The sequence below is a fragment of the Cinclus cinclus genome, chromosome 8 (assembly GCF_963662255.1).
Source record: "Cinclus cinclus chromosome 8, bCinCin1.1, whole genome shotgun sequence".
NCBI lineage: Eukaryota > Metazoa > Chordata > Aves > Passeriformes > Cinclidae > Cinclus > Cinclus cinclus.
In genome coordinates, this window is record NC_085053.1 from 700,596 (window position 1) to 717,143 (window position 16,548).

Consider the following 16,548-nt stretch of genomic DNA (forward strand, 5'->3'; position numbering starts at 1 on the left):
CGTGCCTCACTCTCTCCAGACGCCCAGCTCCGAAGGGGAATAGCTGGATGTTTTCTACAGTCAGGCCTGGCAGCAGGGCTGGGATCTGCCTGGGGACAGGAGCCAGGGGGGACAATGTGGGCCAATGCCCCCACACTGCATTCCTGCCCCACTGCTGCCAGGCTGAGCTTTCCCCATGCCAGCCCCACTCAGGCACTGTGCCTGCTCAGCAAGCCCAAGACTGGGGGGAACTATGGCACCCGCTCTTTAACTTCACTCGTTTCCCACTCCCCAAAGCTGGCAAGGGCACATCCCACCTCACCCCATCCCATCTGCAGGGCAGCACAGCTTCCTACAAGCCTGTTGTGATGGAAGGGCACAACTAGAGCTGCTCAGCCTGGCCCCACAGCAGCAGGCCCCCACCTTATCGTGGGACCCCAGAGATGCTGTGTGATGTGCGCAGCTTCCCCCACCTCCACCCAGAGCTGAGCTGCACAACACATCTCTCAAAACCTTTATTGTCAGCAAATAACAAAAGTCAGCCCTGCAGGGAGCCTGAAGGGAGTGGGGTGGTGGCACCCAGGTCTGGGCGTGCACAGGGTGGGGGGCCAGGTGAGATGGGGGGCACGTGTCATTCTCCAAAGCAAGGAGCACATTTACAACTGCTTATAAATAAACAACAACAAGGAGAAACCTCCAGCTCTGGGAAGCAGGGGAGGGTCCTGCTGCCCAGGCCACCAGCCCAATGCACTCTGTCCTCCAAAGGTGGGGAGGGGAGAGGAGAGCCCCCTCCATCAGGGCTGCAGCTGCCAGGTGCCCCTAGGGGCATCAGGCTGGGGGGCACCAACCTAAACCAGCCTAAACAGAACAGGCTGGGGCACCTACAGGGATCCAAAGACAGGAATGTAGGGAGGTGCCAGACCTAACAGTGGATAGGGGCAGTGGTGGGACCCAGGGACAGAGCCTGGGAAGGGCCAGGTGAAGGACAGTGCTGCTAGGTGTCACACATCTCCAGCAGCTGGTGAGGAGGAGAGCTGGGCACCCTCACCCCAACCCCAAGCACTGAGGGACAGCTTTTAGCACCGTCCTGTGGTGGGACTCCTGCCATCCATCCATCCATCCATCCATCCATCCATCCATCCATCCATCCATCCATCCAAGGGACCACCTTCCCCCATGCTCAGCCCTTTGGGTGCCACCAGCACCAGGGACATGCTCACACCTGCCCTGCTGCCTCCCACCCTCGGGGGGCTGGTGGGAGGGCTGGGGAGGGCAGAGCACATTGGGAACCACCGGAAATCCGTTCTACCTTTGCCTTAAAACACTGAAGCTTATATTAGAGACTATGATAATAATAACAACCCAGGGGCAGGGCTGTCCTGCCCAAAGGAGTAGAGACAGCAGAGAGGGCACAGCTCCGTTGCCAGCCTGGTGAGGTTTGCTCAAGTGGGAGCAGGAGGTTAGTACAGGGGGGCACAGAGCGTGTGGGCAGCTGGGGATGCTGCCTAGGGCTGGTTCTTCGCCTCAGGGTCTTTGTCATAGATGTAGCTCCCCACAGCTCCGGTGTTAACACCTGCATGGGGCAAGAAACAGAAGGGTGAAGACAGGGGCATGCTGCAGGGAGGTGTCCCCTCTGTGTGGTGGCATGAGCAGTGAGAGGGGCAGCCCTCCGGACAGGGTCCCCACCCCGTGTGCCCGCAGTGCTCACCCTTTGGCCCGAAGAGGATCCCGTAGCAGGGCTTGTGGCAGTACGGCTGTCCATCGTGCTGTGTGGAGCAGAGAGAGACACCTGGCACCTGGGCTGGGGGCCAGGAAAAATCCTGTCCCCAGGACATGCCAACCTGGCTGGACATCTCTCTTGCTCTTCCCCTGCAGACACCCCAAGAACCCTAGCACCCGCCCAGGCTTGAGGGGCTGCTCGTCCCAGCCCTGCCCTCCTGCAAAGGCAGTAGGTACCATCAGGGTGGCCTGGGACATCCCAGCCACGCCCCACCGGCATCCCCAGGTGTGCAGGCCAGGGTTCTGAGGTTGACACGCCCTTACCTCGGCATGGCCTCCTGGGGTCAGCGTCTTGCTGCAGCGCTCACAGCGTAGGCAGGGACGGTGCCAGTCCTTCCCCAGAGAGGTCACCTTCTCAGCTGGAGTGGGACAAGGACAAGAAGGGAGGGTCACACCAGCCCCATGCAACATGCTGAAGGCAGCATTCCCCATGGACATATCACAAAATCCCAGGAAAGCCCTCGGGATCTGCAGCCTCCCACATCCCTCCCACCCCTCTGGTGGCTCGAAGGTGACACAGGATGGCTGAGGACAGCAATTATCACGTGAGAGGTGACAGCAGGGGACCCAATGCAGATAAAGCCCTGCAGCCAGGAGTATATCCAAGAGGACCCATCCCTGAAGGGTCATCCCTCTATACCCACAACCCCCTCTCTCAACCAAACCCCACTCCCAGCCTCTCTGCATGCCCCACAGTTCCTGCACAGAGCCCAGCCCCATGGGGCCGTGTCACCCTGTGGGGCCGTGTCACTGTTGGGGGTTGGTTCTTTCCCTTTTCCCTCTGTGGAATTTTCCCCATTGTCATGCTAAGATACCTGTTGACTGGGCCCTGGTGGCAAGGGGGAGGGGAGAGAAGAGGGAAACCCCGAGAGATTCAAACATCCAGAAGAGGAAGCGGAAGGCTCTGGCTCGCCCCATTTCCCCCGCGGAGTTCGGACGAGAAGGACGATCGCCGCCTGTGTCCCATCCCTGCCATCCCAGCGTTGGGAACCATCCTCACTGCTGTCAGACCCTGCACTGCTGGTTTTTTTTTTTCGTCTTAACCTGCCACCATCCAGCACTCTGCTGAGCATCGGGACCGACACCGTGAGCGGAGAGCTCTCTCTCCATCTCTCTCTCCCCCTGGGACAGCTCTGCCATCACCCCCAGCCCTCCTGCAGCTCTGCGGGACCCGCCCGCCCCCAGCACCGGGAACTGCAGCTCAGGGAAAAGGTGCCTGCAGCCAAAAAACACTGGGACTGAGTTCCTGTTCTGTTTGTGGCTAATTTCATAGCTGTTGTTGTTCTTGTTTGTCTTGTTAAATATACTAGTAAAGAACTGTTATTCCTACCCCCATATCTTTGTCTAAAAACTCCCTTAATTTCAAAATCATAATAATCTGTAGAAAAAAATAATCACATTTTTTAGTTCAAAGGGAGGCTTCTGCTTTCCTTAACAAACACCTGTCTTTAAAACAGTCACCCTATGGGGCCGTGCCACCCCAGGCATGCACACACTGCCCACTGGCCACCTTACCAAAGTAGACTCTCTTGCCACATCGTGGGCACATGTTGGGCTCCCCGGTGAAAGTGGTGACACTGGAGGCTGGAAGAAAAGAGGACACAGGCCTAGGAAGTGGAGGGACGTCTCCGCCAGGACACAGGGGGGTAGGGAGGACCCCACACACCAAGCCTGCAGCCCACAGCATCACCACACACGGTGGCTCTGCAGTGGCTGCCCAGCATGGCAGAGGGCCAGTCCTGCCAGTCCTGCCCTGCCCCTCACCTTTGCTGGGTCCCTTGGGAGGTGCAGCATTCACCTTCCTCTCCTCCACCTTCATCGGGTGCTCGATGGGTCCTGGAGCCGTCTGCCCCTCGATCTGCGGCTGGTCGTAGATGTAGGAGCCGGCCCCGCCGATGTTCACCCCTGCAGAGGGGCACAGAGGGGCTGCCTGGGAGCCCTGGGATGTTCATTGTCCCCCCACCCCCTGTCCCACCTCCCCCAGCCCTGCTGAGCCAGGGGCCACTGCTGAACTTCAGCCCCGGCTTGTTTCCTCCTGATCCAGCCACATCTGGGATGGGAGAGTAACTCCACCTTCTGTCTGAATGGGAACTTAAGTTTCTAAATATTAAAAAATAAAGAGGGCAGCTGTCAGAATAGACTCTTTCCTTCCCTCCAGCAGCTCTTCCCTCCCTCTGCAACAATAGACAGCAGCCTGGAACTGCAATTTGCTGGCTTGATGCTCAGCCCACGCTAGCCTGGCCTCCAGGATGTTGCTGAGGCCACCGGCAGGATGAGGGGACGTGGCCCCTCCCGCAGCCCAGCACAGCCCCAGGAACCGGGGGTCACAGACGTACCTTTGGGGCCGAAGAGTGTGGCGTAGCAGGGCTTGTGGCAGAAGGGCTTCCCATCGTGCTGGGGAGAGAGGGCACTGTTAGGATGCTGAGAGGCCATCACAGCTCCCCCAGGAGCACCTTCATCCTCTGGTGCTCAGAGACCACCATGGCCACTCCTACACCCTAAAATGCACCCAGCTCTGGGTCTGCAGCACCAGCCTAACCCACCTGAGCACTCCTGTATCAACCACTGGACTGTGGAGCACGAGTCATGCCCAGGGGCTGCTCAGCCATGGGCACCTCCATGCCCCATGTGGCACCAGGCATCACCTCACCCCTCAGCCCCCTGTGCACAGCCAGCCCACTCTGGGAGCTCTGGGCACCGTGGGAGCTCTGAGCCTCTCCTCCCCCTGCCTTGGGCCAGGATCAGAGGCCCCACAGCTAGTATGGACCCCACTATCGTCTGGGGCCATTATCACAGGAAGGCATGAGGCAGGTGATAAGCCCCGGAACTCCCCACAGCCGTTTCTCCTGGGCCAGCTGGAACCCAGTCCAAGAGAAAAGAAAGAGTGTTTGTGGCTGGGGCAGGGGGCCAGCGAGCAGGGCCTGGCTGGAAAACCCACTGGGAGCCTGTGCTCAGGCAGGTTCCCACCCCATCGCCCCACTCAGCATCTCAGCCCTGCTCCTGCCCCGTGCCCCTGTCCTCCATCATCCTTCTGCTGCAAGGCAAGGGCTCCTTCCCCATCAAGGGCAGGGTGACAGCTGAGCAGAGGTGCTGGCACAGCTGGAGGTGAGGCTGGGGGAGCGAGAAGGCTGTGGGCTGGCCAAAGGCAGCTGCAAAATATTGTCAGGCATAAATGTGAGCGTGCTCACAGCATTACCATGCCAGATGGCAGGGTAAACATTTGACTGGTCTCCCCGCAACACCTTTCCAACCTAGCCTCCTCAAAAGGAGGGATGAAAAGCAGGGAAGGGCCAAATCTGCTCTCGGCACAGTCAGTGGGGCTTGGCTGCCATCCCCTATGGGAACAGAACCCAACCTTATATGGAGAAGCAGCAAATCTGGGCTTTACCCAGCCTGGAGCATGGATCCACCTCGCTGGCAGGACAGGCCCTAATTCCCTTCAGGCTGGGGGCCACCAGCACGGCTGTCCCTGCTGGAGCCAAGCTAAGGAGCTGGTGACACTGTGGAATGACAGGTGCCGTGCAAACCCGGGGCACTGGGTGTCACACGGGGACACCACATAGCAAAAACACACTTGTCCCTAAGCCTAAGCAGCTGCCACCACCAGCATGGCGCCTTCACATGCCCAGATGCTGGGGAGTCACAGTGGCATCACAGGCTCCAGGGCACAGAGAGCACCAGCACTGAGTTCTCGTTGCTATGGCAGTCCAGGCATTCCCCATTCTTGGTGTTTTTAACCACAGGCTCTTGGCACACACACCTCTCCAAAGCCTGTGCAAACGAACCTGCCCAGTGCATAGAGCTTCAAGTGCTTCCCGGGGCATGCCAAGCCACACCACAGCTGGCTGGGAGCCCAGGGTGACAGAGCAGGGACACTGCACGTGGTACCAGCACCACTCTGTGGCTTGCCAAGGGCTGTGCACAAGAGCACCCTGAGCTGCAGAAGCAGCAGCAGCGTTTGAAGCCACAGCATGTTCTCCTGGCCTTGCATGCCCCACATGGCATCAGACATCTGCTCCAGCCCTGTTCTTGGATTCCAATCCCACCAGTGTGCCAGTACAGCTCCCACCCTGCCAGCCCTGGCAGCTCTTACCTCGGCGTGTCCACCTGGCGTCAGGGTCTTGTTGCAGCGCTCACACTTCAGGCAGAACTTGTGCCAGTCCTTGCCCAGGGAAGACACCTTCTCGGCTGCAGGGGACACGAGAGGGGGGTGAGCCATGCCCAGCACCCCCTGAAGCCCCTGTGGGACTGAAGGCTGTGGGAACCACGGGGGGGTTGCACCCGAGAGGGGCTGCACTTGCTCCCAGAGGGCTGCTCACACTGCGCAGGAAACAGGAGCCACACTGCTGCAGCCCTGTGGGCACAAACCCCCACTGCCCTCACAGCACTGCACCAGCTATTAAGAAGAAGATGAAGCCCATCCCAGCTGAAAGCAGGACACCACCCAGCTGCCATCCCACAGCCATGCTTTCCCACGTGCCAGTCCAGCGTCAGTAGCATTTTCTTTCCTGTTCCCCGTGTCTATTTTTACCCGCCATGTTACCCGCAATGACTTCACTCCCATTCAAATATTTGGCGTTTCCATGCCCACCCCGCCCATGCAGCCACACTCCCCCCACGCACACCCTGGGGAGCCTCAGCTGCAGCTCCAGAGATGCTCCTGGAGGAGGGGGGGACAGGCAGCCTCCACTGTCACCCAGGATGGACATTTGGCCCTGGAAAACACCTTGTCCCCAGCCTGGGAACAGGCACAACATGCGTGTGGGCACACAGCCACTGTCCTTGCATGGCCACAACTCGATGCCAGCACTGAGAACAGCGTCAAGTGGGCAAATTCAGGGAAGGCAAATGCTTTGGGACTGGTTGTATGAATACAAACACAATACTTCCATCTGGCCCTGAGCTGTAGGTCTCCAGGAGCACCCCGGGCTGCCAGTGCTCCTCTTGCATCTCCAGCCTTGCACCATCCCTTCTCCCTCCCAGCTCCTGGGCGGCCTCGTGCCCCCCACAGATTCCTGCCGGCCCTCCCTCGGCCCTGCACATGTGCAGAGACAGCTGGAAAACAGTGTGAGCCTGTTAAAGCCACCGTAAAACTAAATCAGGAGAGCCAAATAAAATATTTAACAAGCAAATGAAAGCGCAACCGGAGCCGGCCCCGCTCCATGAGAGACCTCCTCTGAGATGTCAGGTTTGTCCCCAGGACCTCAGCAAATGTCACCTGCGTGCACCCAGTCGAGATGAGGGCCAAGAGCTCCCCAAAAGGCAGGTCCTGTCTACTAGAGCCACCCTCCTCCCAAGGCAAACAGCTGCATCCGGGGCATGCCACAAGGCCAAGATAAGCCGAAACAATTGCATCACCACCCAAAAATTCCATCCCAGTGCAAAGCAGGATGGCTGGTGGCGGGAGGGGCAGTGGGGCAGAGCCAGAGCCATTGCGACAGGGTGCACAGGAGACTCCTGAGGGCATCTCCAAGCAAGCACGTGGAAGATGGCCCTTGGGGACTTGCATCAGTCAGAAGAAACTCCAAATCCACCTCCTTCTGATGAACCGAACCCAGGCAGGAACAGACAGCTGGGCAAAGGGATGCCCCACCAGAGCCTGGGGTCTGGCCTGCCTGCCCAAAATTGCCAGGGCTAATCCCTGCTGGCTCCAAGGCCGTGGGCTCAGGAGGGCCCATGTCTCCCCAGCCACTAACAGAAGGCAGCACACGAGGAAGGGGCCAGGGCCAGAGCTGCCCTCCTTTTCCTCTGTAGCCTTCATCTGCCTCTGGGAGCAGAAAAGCAGCTACAGGGTGAGCAGCCCCCCAGAGCCCAGGGATTCCCCAAAAGCTAGGGGAATACAGAGGTCCCAGCACCCCACCGCAGGAGCCCTGCATCCTCCCGGCAGGAACGGGCTCCTCCCCGGGGTGACCAGGGAGGGAAACAGAGCGTGATGGGCTGAAAGCCGAGCCAGGGGCTCGGGGCCAAAGAACCACTCGGCTTTGTCACAGTGGATGCACACACAGCCGGGCCAGGCTATGCTCCGGCCGCGGCACCCCGAGCTCCCCCCCTGCCCCGACCCAGCGCCGTCAAGGCCACGGCTACAAAGCAGGGAGGAAGCTCCCTGTGTTTTCCAGAGGTCATGGCAATTATAGCCGGCCACAGTCCCCGCCAGCTCCTTCCTGCTCCCCCAGTAATATTTCAGCAGATGGAAATCCTTGCTCCTCCCTGACGGGCGCATCCCCGAGCCACGCGGAGCAGAAGGGATCTCGGTGGCAGGGGATGGGACGGCAGGGAGGAGGCGGCCAGGAGCACCCGGAGCACCGAGACAGCCCGGGAACCACGGGGGCTGCCCCCGCCTCCCGATGGAAATGCTGCCCAGAGGCTGGTCCGGCATCCTCCGCCTGCAAATGAGGATTCCCGGGGGAATGCATCCCGGGGCAGCGGCACAGCCGGGATGCCTTTCCGGAATGCATTGTTTGCACCGAGCAGAGGAAGCAGCGTGGAGCCACCCCAGCTCATTTCCAGGGCAGCAGCCTGCGGCCACGCCATCCCATAAATCACAGCGAAGGGAAGGGACCAGCGCCCAGATTTCCTGTCACAGCTGCTCCGCTATTGCATCAGCTCCAGAGGAAAAGGCTCTGGCCGCATCCTCCTGCTGCCGGCGGAGCCCCCCTCCTCACCCCAGCACTGCAGAAGCATCCCGGGGCTGGGCACTGCGGGGCTGTGTCCGGCTCGGAGCGGCGAGCAGGGGGTGCCACAGAGCGGATGTGGCACTGTCCCCAGCCTGTGCCACCGAGGGCCACGCCCCGCGCTCTCCGCATCACACCGAGCAAACAGAAGAGGAAGATAACGCTTATATCCTAAAATTGACTTGCTGTTTCTCTTCTCTTATTCTAGCGATAAAGATACCTGGGCAAGTGGAAAGAGCACAACTGCAGCACACGTTTATTTTTTTTTCTGTTTTCAGATATTGCCTGCACATCCTGCTCTGGCCCCTGAACCCCCTTCTACACAGCCGGATTGAAATCAGTACGTCTTGGAAGGGCAGGGTTAATGGTGCTTCACTGCAGGAATTTGGCCTCTGCCACAGCGTGTGTGTGTGACTCAGGGGTCTGCCAGCCCTGTGTGGGTGCGCACGGGGTGCCCATGGATAATAAAGCTAGGGGGAACACCCCCGAGGAGAGGTGGAGGCACAGCCAGGTCCGGCTGGTAGCTGCGGGGTGGATTTGCTCTGTGCGAGGGATGCAGCCCACACTGCCGAGGAGGTCAGAAGCAGGCAAGCAGGCTGTCGAGGCAGACTGATCCCATGGCTCCAGAGCAGCCCCGCCCCAGAGACAACGCGGCTCAGCCCTAAATTACCCGCCGTGCCCAGGCAAAGCAGCTGGCACACGCCAGAGGTGGGGGCATCTTCTCAGGATGGGAAGAGGGCATCCCTCCTCCCAGTTTCTGTGCCGCCGGCCTTACCGAGCCCTCGCACAGGTATTTCCACAGGTGACGTCAGTGCTGCTCCCAGGAGGAGGCTTATTCTGCATCTTGGGCTATGCCCCATCCACATCCCTGGGAGAGCACGGGGAAGGGTGGAAAAGCCAAGTCTGGCAGTGAGGATGCCAAATCCCCACAGGGATCCAGTGACAGGCATCCCTGGCAGAGAGGGATGCTGTCAGGCTGACTGTAGATGCACTTCAAAGCAGTTGCAGACACAAAAGAATGAAGAAAGTGTGAGGAAAGGAGCCTGGTAAATGGCTGGAAACAAAGCCAAGAGCCATGAGCCAGCAGCCTCATCCCTTCCCCAATTCCTCACCAAGTGGCCAGGAGATGGAAAAGGTGGAAAGACAGGCTGAGGGGTTTCGTGCCCTTGCCATGCCAGGCCACAGCCCAACCACGCTGCCCTGCCCAGTGTCTGCAGTGCCTGCCTGTGCCCCTCAGCCCCTGCCCACCAGGCAGCTCCTCTCCCCCATCTCGCAGCCTGATGCTTACACCGCACCCTGACTTGTGGCCGAACGTGTATATTTAGCTTTCCTGCAGCAAGGCAAGGCAAGGCAGCCTTGCCTCCAGCTCACTGGGCTCCCTCCAAGTGTGCAACAAAGCCAGCTCAGCATGGCCTTGCCACAGAACGCAGCTGAGGGGAGCAGGGAATATCCCGGGGGGCCTCCCACTTCCAGCCACAGGGAGAGACAAGGTCTGCCCCAGGATCTGAGCCATGGTTTGACTTCCAGCCACAGCCCTGATGCACAGCACTGCTCCCATCCACCCTGCTGCTCCCTGCCTCTCCTCTGGCACAGCCTCACTGACTGCAGGCACTTCCCTGGCCAGGAGCCTCTAATCTCCCACTCTGGTTTGCAGGGCCAGGGCAGCCTCCAGCAAAGTCCCTCACCATTTTCCACAGGGATTCACCAAGCAGCATCTGAATGGGATACATCTGAGGTCGGGCAGCTTGGCTGTGTCTGTGCTGGGAGAGGATCAGCAGTGTTTCCAGCCAGGCACTGGGTCCAGCCAGGCCTGAACCCAAGGAATCAGCTGTTTTCCATAGCAGCTCCGCACGTCAGGCATGGCAGGCAGGACCCCAGGGATGCAGGACTGCAGAGGATGCAGCCCACATTGCTGGGGGACACCACCAGAAAAATCAGAGGCCCACCTGCAGCCCTCCCCTTGCCTGCTCACGGCCAGGGCAGAGTGGCCAGTGAGAGCCAGGCACAGGCAGGCACACACACATACACACACAAACCACTCCCTGAGTAGCTGCTGGTTCAGTGCACACTGTTCCTTCCTTCTGCACACTGAGATGTCACCTCTGGCAGGCAGTGCTGGGAGAATAAGACAGTTCCCTGGCCATTTTCAGCAAGAGCAGGATTCTGGGACATGCTGGAGTAGCCAAGCTTGTCCAAGTGCCCCTCCTGCCCCATGGCTCCTCACTTCCCTCTTGGGCCCAGGGCTGAGGATGCTCTGGGTCTCCCTTGGGGCCACAGCACTGGCGCTCCCCACCAGCAAGTGCACAGCAGGATGGTGGGACAGCTCTCCCCATCCTCATGCCAGGACCTATCTCCCACCATCACCTCCCTGGTAGCTTCAGGGCTCTTGGTGGGAGCAAGGGCCACCACCATCCCACCACAAGCAGAAGAGGCACCACGGCTCATGCTCCAGGCTCTGCATTGGATTGCAGCACTGCAGTGACAGATTTTCCATTACTTCTTGCTTGGGCGTTCCTGCTCCACCTTTCCTTTCCAGTCCCATCACCTCACCTCTCTCCATCCCTGTGCTCCTGCCACAGACCCAGAGGGAGGATGGGAACATGAGGATCTCCATCTGCCTTGAAGTTGGGACACGGGTGCAGGACTCTATAATCCAGACATCAAACTGAGTCACCCAGGAGCAGCCCTGGGTTTGCAGAGAGCTGCCTGCCAGCTCCAAACCTCCATCACCCACAGCCCCAGGAGCAGCACCGCTCCCACTGCTGTCAATGCCAACACCACACTGTCAGGAGCCCCAGCAAAGCCCAGGCCACGAGAGCAGGGGGACCCACCCCTCACACTGCCCTGTTTCACACTCCCACAGACCATTTTCAGTAACCCGTGGGGTTTTTTTCCTGAAGGAAAAGCTAATGCTAATCAGCCTGTTCTTCAGCTTCCCACAGAGGCATTCCTCCCATCGGCAGGGTTTGAGCAGGGAGCAGGGAACTGGAGCATCCTTAATTACTGCTCTGCGAGGTCCTCTCACACACCCAGACCTAGCAGGAGGCAGGTCCCAAGGAGCCCAACCCTGGGTGCACCTGAGCCGCTTCCTTTGTTAGGGACCGGCATGGAAATCAAACGCTCCTGCCTCTCCTTCCCCACCATCTCCCTGCCTGGAGCCAAAGGACTGCAATTACTTATTAATTGCAGGGTGGCTTCTGCAGCTTGAATTTTGCTGGGCTGAACCAGCAGTGCCATGCTCTGCAGGGAGAGCACCCCACACCTGGATGCACCCCACACCTGGCTGTGGGGTCAGGCATCTGCTGCAGGCCCCTGGCAGCACACTGGGCTTGCCCTCCTCGCTTCCCAGCTGGATGTCCTCAGTCCCGCTCTGGAATTCCACTGCCAAACCAACACTGTAGAGCACCTTTAAGCCTGGGGCGTACTGACTGACTCCCACCTGCTTTCACGATGCCCCTTTCCAAACAAACAGAGCCTCCCACCGCCCCCCACACCTCCCCAGCACGTGCAGCGAGCTCCCCAAAAACCATCCGCAGCTGGACCCCACTGCATGTGTGCTCGCTGCATCCCTGGAGCTCGTGCTTGGGATGGGAAAACAGGAAACCTCCTGCTGCCGCAATCCCCCGCTGTTCTGGGGAGAAAGGACGGGAGGCGGAAAGGCTTGGCCAGGGCTCCCGGTGACCCTGCAAAACTCATTTAAGGCTCAGCAATGCGAAAGGGAGCTAGGGAAATGTGTGGCTGTTTGGCTGCAAGAGAACTCTGGCCCCTCCGGAGCTTCTTTGCCAGCAGTGATAACCTAAAGCCAGCGCCGAGCCCAGCCCGCTGCCACCTGCCAGCGCGGGATGGGAGCTGGCCCTGCACCCTCCAGTTAAACATTCACTTTGTCCAGCCAACCTCCCAAAACAGGAAAGTTAGCCGCGACCGTTCCTGGAAACAATGTCACAGACCTGAACCTCCTTTCAAACAAGCAAAAAAAAAAAAAAAAAAAAAAAAAAAAAAAAACACCAAAAAACACCAACAAAAAAACCCCACTATTTTTATATTTCCCTGTGCTTTTTAAAGGAAAAAAAAGCTCATTCTGTAGCTCAGGAAACGCCCACATCCTCCTGACTGCGCAGGGAGGAGCCCACTGGATTTTTCCAGGGAGCATGAAGCAACAGGCATGAAATGAGTTTTCCATCGGTACCCGGGAGCGGTGGCGCTGGGCTCTGCAGCGGGAGCCGGCGGCATTTCTCACCCATGACCCCCGGCTGCAATGCCAGGCATCCGGGCAGCCCGAGCTGCCAGCGCTCATTCAGCACAGGCTGCGAGCCTCCCGAACAAGTGGGCCTTTATGAATCACCTTCCCGCTAAGCTTTGGCCCGGCCCAGGAATTCAGGACCAAACCCCGCACGAGGAGCTCCCATCGCCCGTCCCACCGCGAGGAAATCCCAGGATCCACATCCCGGAAAGACGGCTCGGAATTTGCATGGAGCTTTCATGCACTGAATAAACGGACTCAGGTTTATTCTTCCAGAGCCTGGGCGGTTCCTCAAGGAAAAGCTCAAGGCATCAATCGGGACATGGTCCAGCCTATGTCAACTCTAAGCACAGAGAAGTTTTTTGGCTTGCTCCAGTTTGAGCTCATCCCCTCTCCCCAGGTCTCGCTCAGGGGCAGCATTCCCTGCGGAAAGGTGTGGGATGGGGGCTGTGTGTCCCCCACATGGGGCAGGGACCCGGACAGGGACCACCGCACCTACAGAAATCCCGAGCAGAGACCAGCTGGGGTACTGCCCTGTTCCCCCTAGACCACATTCTCAGGAGACTCACGAGGATCAACCCCCAGGACACGGGAAGAGAAAAAGAGCTCGGACACTGCTGGGGGCTCCTCCTGGCACAGCCTGGTCTCCTCCTCCTCCGGCAAGGCAGAGGCCCCTGAGCCCAGCCCCGACCCCCCCACGCAGGGCAGGCTCCTCCCAGGAGCGAGAACAGCAACTCTGCCCCCGGGTCAGTGCCCAGCTGGCCGGGCAAGCACTATTTTCTGCTTAAAAAGGAAAAGATTCACACAAAGAAATACATCCGAGGGGCCAGGCCCTTCCCACCCACACACAAATAGGTTTATTTAAAGGAGGAAGACAGCAAATTCCTATTTCTCTGTGTTTACTTGGAGATGGCCGGAAAAGAATGAAAGCACCAATGCCTCCAATGCTCAAACATCATCAGGACCCTTTGGTATTTCTCCACCAAACACACCGAGGCAACAGGGGCCGGACCCCAGAGCAGTGGGGGGAGATGGGCAGGGAGGCAGCTCCAGGCCAGCAGGACCCCGGGGTCAGCTCGGGCTGAGCTCTGGATCCATCCCCAGAGCCATCCTGAGCTCATGGTGCAGTCCCAGGGGTGCTCACCCAGGGGCTCAGGTCACTGCATCTTCTCAGGGAGCATCACGGGGGCACCACAGCCGAGGATCAGCTGCTGCTCCCCCCTCCCTGCGAGCCTCAGCCTGACAGGAGACACGGCAGCCCCGCTTCCCAGAGAGCCCGACCAGCCACAACCTTAAACAGGGCCCTCGGAGACCTACTGGGACTCTCTGCTGCTCTAACCCAGCCCATGCGTGCTGAGAGGATCCCCAAGCCCAGGAGCCACCTTTGCCAAAGTCCCGTAGAACCCCAAACCCTTCATTAGCTCGCCCAGCTGGGAACAGCCCGCTGAGGGCTGGCTGCGAGGCGAGACAGGGAGGGGAGAATGCACACCTGGGGCCAGGTTTGCAGGGAATCAAAGAAACCGGCTGGGAGAAGGTTTTGTTTGCACCTGCCACTGCCAACCTCCCCACCCCAAGAGATCCTCCGAATCACGGGAGCCCCCATTCCATACCGTGTCGGGTTGGCTGGGTTGCCCTGACCCAAGCCAGCAGGTACCTGGGGACAAGAGCCACCCCACTGCCAGCACTCCAGGCGCGGGCACACACCCCAGCCAGGGCTCCTCAGCCCAACAAGCCGGGGATCGCCCACACCCTCTGTGCCCCTTGCCCAGGGCCAGTAGCCCCCAGCACGGCCAGGGGATGTGGGGCAGAGCAGAGGGGCCGCTCTGGGGGTGCCGCGGGGGAGAAGGAGCAGGTGAGCCCCGCGGGGAACTGCGGTGGGGGAAAAGGGCAGGCGAGCGTGCACCGGGGCTCAGGGAAGGGCAAGGCGGTGATGAGCGTCGGCTCCGGGCTGGGGGACCGGTCTGAGGTGCCGGGGATGCGGGAAGGGGATGCGGGGCCGGGCCCCAGGGACGCGCTCACCGAAGTACACGGTCTTGTCGCACTTGGGGCACTTGGATGCCATGGCGGGAGAGCGGAGCCGTGCCGTGCCGTGCCGTGCCGTGCCGAGATGCGCTGTGATGTGCCGCGCCGTGCGCCCCGCTCCGCCCGGCCCCCGCCCACCGCCGTCCGGGGGGAGCCGGGGCGGGGCTGAGTGGCGGCCGGGCTCGGTATGGCTCGGCTCGGCAAAGCCCAGCTCGGTTCGGCCCGGCTCGGCTCCAGTCCAGTCCAGCAGGTGCCCGGTCCCCACGGCGGAGAGAGCACCCCGTGCCCTGTCTCCCGTCCCCGAGGACCGAAGTCGGGACGCGAGTGCTCCCGGCTTCCCTCGCCTGGGAAAAAAACCCTCCATAATAAACAGGTTGTAGTTGAGCGACGCCACTCGTGGGGTTTTTCCCGGCCCCAAAGGCACCGGCCGGGAGCCTCCCCGGCTGAGCCCGGCCAGCGGCCGCCCCCGGGACACGAGTGGGATCGGGCATCTCCCATACCCCGCGGGAGCGCGCAGCGCGTCCCCAGCTCGCTGCCGGCCCCAGCGCCCGCATCCTCCGGCTCCCGGCGCCATTCCGCTCAGTTGCCATGGAAACTCCCATCTCGGAAACCCCTCCGGCTGCTCAGGGATGCTCAGGGAGCCGTGAAGGCACGGCGAGGAAACTCGAGGAGCCACGACGCCATGGCGAGGCGGGGGAGCCCCTCGGTGCTGGGGTCGTGCGGGGCTGTGGTGGGTGCCAGGGCCGGTGCCAGGGGAGCTGCGCCCCTGCACAGCCGTGTTGGTAAACAGGACATCTGCCTCTCCGCAGGCGCAGCCTTGCATTATTCATCAGCCTGGCTCTGCTCCGCCGCCATTGTCACAGAATTCCTCTCTCTGCCGGCAGCTGCTGCAGCTGCCAAGAGCCCGCCCGGCGCACGGGCAGCCTTGGGACAGGAGCCCGGGGCGCCGGGACGGGACACAGTGACCCTGCCGTGGGCCGGAGGGGTAGGGGATGCCCGAGAGCGAATTTCTGCATCGCCCGCGCGCTCTGCTGGGTTAGGAGGTGCAGGCATCACTGTCACTCCCCGGCCAGCTGCTGTCACAACAATGTGTGGCTTTGTGGGGTCCCTGCACCGGGCTGGTGGCCGCGCTGCCTCCTCACGCAGCCGCTGGGAGAGGCTCAGTCCCACCGTGGAGCCCGTGTGCCCCAGCACAGGCCTGCAGCCACCAGAGCAGGGCAGGAGCTGGGCATCTGTGGAGCTTTTGATTTTGAAGGCCAACTGCCTCCTCCAGCAGAGTCCCACAGCAGCTCCTGTGGGTGCCTCTGTGGTACCCGGGGTGTCTGCAGCCCTAAAGTACCCCATGGCAGCAGGCAGGTGTGCCTACAGCAGCTCTCGTTTCATGCGCTGAGGGGACATCCTGACAAGGGTCTCCTGTGTAAATCCTGCACATTCCATGTTCCGAGTCAGCAAATCCTGCACATTCCACTTTCCGAGTCAGCTTCAGCTGATGTTCCAGCCCTGGGGGCCGAGGGGTGCAAGAGAAGGAGGCTGCATCCCCCCTGTTTGGAGAAAGCCTGGGTTCTGCCATGCAGCAGAGTCAGCACCCAAAAGGTGCCAGGGCTTTTCACACACAGAGGCTGGGGGGAATTAAGACAAATCACCTAAAGGTGTGAATCCCTGCCTGTAAATGCGCTAAATCCCAAGCGGATATACTGGTTCAGGAGCAAAGTGGCTTTAGTCGATGGTGTCTTAATCTTCCCCGATTTAGGCTCGGCATGCTCCTGCACAGAGGGCGGGGATGTCCTGGCACCTCGGGACAGGTGACTCGGGTAGCACAGGCTGAGCCAGCAGGGATGGCTGAGCTGCTGTGGGGAC

At 60.3% G+C, this 16,548-nt stretch overlaps 1 protein-coding gene across 1 annotated transcript; it reads right to left on the bottom strand.

Moving 5' to 3' along the window:
- Positions 1-1,146: 1,146 nt before the first annotated feature.
- CRIP2 (cysteine rich protein 2) lies at positions 1,147-14,731 on the bottom strand. Its single transcript, XM_062496997.1, has 8 exons — positions 14,689-14,731; positions 5,852-5,946; positions 4,095-4,152; positions 3,523-3,663; positions 3,274-3,342; positions 2,023-2,117; positions 1,688-1,745; positions 1,147-1,552 (listed from the first exon to the last, which is right to left on the bottom strand). The coding sequence occupies exons 1-8, from the start codon at positions 14,729-14,731 to the stop codon at positions 1,485-1,487; spliced, it is 627 nt and encodes a 208-aa protein (XP_062352981.1). The 3' UTR covers positions 1,147-1,484.
- Between the last annotated feature and the right edge of the window lie 1,817 nt (positions 14,732-16,548).

Bases quoted from the DNA above. Each gene is read 5' to 3' on its own strand.
- CRIP2 (XM_062496997.1), bottom strand. From the start codon at position 14,731: ATGGCATCCAAGTGCCCCAAGTGCGACAAGACCGTGTACTTCG. The intron at 5,947-14,688 runs GTGAGCGCGTCC...TGTCCCCTGCAG, and splicing joins CGACAAGACCGTGTACTTCG to CCGAGAAGGTGTCTTCCCTG. The intron at 1,553-1,687 runs GTGAGCACTGCG...TGCCCCATGCAG, and splicing joins GATCCTCTTCGGGCCAAAGG to GTGTTAACACCGGAGCTGTG.